The sequence below is a fragment of the Enoplosus armatus genome, chromosome 3, assembly GCF_043641665.1.
Source record: "Enoplosus armatus isolate fEnoArm2 chromosome 3, fEnoArm2.hap1, whole genome shotgun sequence".
Classification (NCBI taxonomy): domain Eukaryota; kingdom Metazoa; phylum Chordata; class Actinopteri; order Centrarchiformes; family Enoplosidae; genus Enoplosus; species Enoplosus armatus.
The window spans coordinates 10098281-10101164 of NC_092182.1; the positions used below are offsets into that span (position 1 = coordinate 10098281).

The 2884-nt window shown below is 41.3% G+C and overlaps 1 protein-coding gene across 1 annotated transcript; it reads left to right on the forward strand.

Moving 5' to 3' along the window:
- The first annotated feature begins 254 nt into the window (after positions 1-254).
- On the forward strand, positions 255-2299 carry cdab (cytidine deaminase b). Its single transcript, XM_070901870.1, has 4 exons — positions 255-447; positions 1372-1483; positions 1939-1996; positions 2159-2299. The coding sequence occupies exons 1-4, from the start codon at positions 261-263 to the stop codon at positions 2297-2299; spliced, it is 498 nt and encodes a 165-aa protein (XP_070757971.1). The 5' UTR covers positions 255-260.
- Positions 2300-2884: the final 585 nt, after the last annotated feature.

Below are 2884 nucleotides of genomic sequence, written 5' to 3' on the forward strand. Positions count from 1 at the left end.
ATTCATTTTCAACAGACTATTTTAGTCAGACAGGTGAGTCACAGCGACCTGCCTGAACTTCCCCATGTCAATATCCTGTCTGCACAAAATGAATAATGGCAACAACAAAACTGCCTCCCATTGCCTCACGACAGCATGCTGACATCCTGGCGAGTGATTGGCTGTGGCTGCTCCCTCTCCCCCTTCCCTCTATCCCATTCACATTTAAAGCTGAGCCACAGTAGACTCATTCACTGACTCAAAAACCCCCAAGAGCAAGTATGGACCAAGTCAAGTTCAGAGGGGAGGTGAAGCACATCAAGGACCACGGGGCCAGACACTTGTCCCAGGAGGCAGAGGAGAAGCTGATCCACCAGTCTCAGGAGGCGAAGAAGCAAGCCTACTGTCCGTACAGTAAATTCAGAGTGGGAGCTGCTCTCCTGACTACCGACAACCGTGTGTTTACAGGTAAGGTACATGTGAAACTTTGCCTCTGCTTTTTTACTGTCAAGTATTGACAATGAATTCTGCATTCTTATCATTTTAAGTATTTTCCTAAAGCTAATCAATCAAGTTCTTTGCCTTTATCAGCAAGTAGGCTTTAAAGAATCATATAAATACTGTGAAAGTTTAGCACATTGCAAGCAGGGAAGAGCCACAGCATTATGCAACCTGTGTTTGAGTCTGTTCTTGCTGCTTGGTTGTTCTTTGAGACTATTTTGCATGCGGGAGAAGAAATAGAACAGAATTGCATTAAAAGTACAAGGAATTTGATCATTAGCTTGATCAGAGTTTCATTTAGCTAATGTTAATAATTACCTGACAACAGACATTTCAAATGACTGGACTCAAGAGAGGAAAGTTCTGAGTAAAGGTTTAATTTTAACACGTCTCCTTACAGCAGCCCATCATTCAATCCTCACCAGGAGAAGTCTTTATCATTCCAGTTGGTTGAAAAATAAAACCACGTCTGTCAGGATCAACAAATCTTAACTTTCCCATGAACCAAGGTGACCTTTTGTTATTCCGTCACTTGGGTCAACAGCACTGTATACATTGACAGAGATGTCCAGTCATTGTCAACAGTAAGGCAAAGTCACGACTGGACAAAGCTTAGCAAGCCACGTGTCCCTCAGCAGAAATGTCTGGGGGGGGGGGGGGGGGGGGGGGGGGGGGCGCACATGGCTGGCAAACAGCTGTGAGTTCAAAGACCCATTGAGTAAATATTTGACCAGGCCAGAAGAAGTAAACAGAAAGCCCCCTTTGATGGTGAAAAGGACTCTTTTGTGTTTTTTGTAACTCCAGTTAGTTTTACTTTCTACTGTTTCGGTTTCATTTCAGCAAAGCAAATGCACTCAAAATACCTAATGACTATAATTGTGTCCCCGGTAGGCTGCAATGTGGAAAATGCATGTTACAACCTGGGTGTGTGTGCTGAAAGGAATGCTATCTCTAAGGCAGTGTCAGAAGGCTACAGGAGGTTCAGGGCCATTGCAATTGCCAGGTAATGTCCACTTCTCCAAACTATAATCTGGTAAATTCTCTGTATTTCCTTTAAGATGTCAGCATCCTTCCTGCCCTTGCACAAGCCCACAGTGATCAAACCCACAGTCATCATTCCTGTATTACCAAACTATGACTCACTTTACTTGTGTTACGTTTCTTTTTGCACATAACCAAACCCCATTAAGTATGTCTCACGTAAAAAAAAAAAAAGGAAAGAATTGGGTGCAAGGTCCTGTCTCTGTCATTCTGTCACTTGGATGAGCTTCATTATAATTAGATTCATTCTTAAAGCTGCACAGTGACACACTGTCATCACTCCAAAACATCAAGGAGGCCACCAGGTCTTCCAGGTTCAACAGTTATACATTTTTCCTAGATGTAGACGTCAGCCACATAATCATGTTTGCCGTCGGTTTTGTTTCTCAACTACATTTTTCCTCACGTTCTTTGCAGTGATCTGACTGACCAGTTCATCTCCCCGTGTGGCGGCTGCAGGCAGTTCATGAGAGAGGTATAATCGTCTCTGCTGGTCTACTGCAAAATTAAGCAATTTCCAAATTTTCAAGACTTTGAGAGTAATGTTTGTGAGGGTTCATACAAACTATATGAGAAGGGATGCTTTGTGAGGACTTAACCTCTTGCTATATTTTCTTTTTTATCATTTCCCTCACAGTTTGGGTCAAACTTGGATGTGTACCTGTCAAAGCCTGACGGCTCGTACCAGAAGATGACTGTGGACGAGCTGCTGCCAGTCTCCTTTGGCCCTGAAGACCTGTCCATGAAGAAAGTGTTTGACATTCCTAATGAGTACTGAGCCTGTGGTGCACAACAAAACACACACACACACACACACACACACACACGAGTTGGTTCTTTGAACCGCCATGACATGTACTGTGTATAATGCATACGCTGCTGAAAGTGTATTCATGTTTAGCAGTAGTTCTATTTATGGTAAATAATATTTGTTCTTGTCTCATCTGCTGATTGTAAGCAATGTCACATATTTAAACTTACTCTATGTATATTGTAATTTTACTAAACACACCATCAAGCTAATTGCCAGACTGTTAGCTGGAAAATTCATTGTGCATATTTACCGACATCAACATTGAATGTATTGTTGTATTAAAAATATATCTTTGTTTAAAGAAAGATGAAGGAAAATGACACATCAAACTACACATTTCAATAAATTAAATTCAATAAATAAAAAGAGTTTCTTTTAATAAGTTATGCTTCATTTCTTATGGACATGAGTGAAGTTCAAAGGACATACAACAGTTACAGGGTACTTCAAATATTACGTGTTGAGCAGGAAACGATTCCCTTACAGAGTAAAAGGAGGAGACGGAGAGGTTGAAACATTTAAGCTGCCAGTGCAAATTCACTAAACATT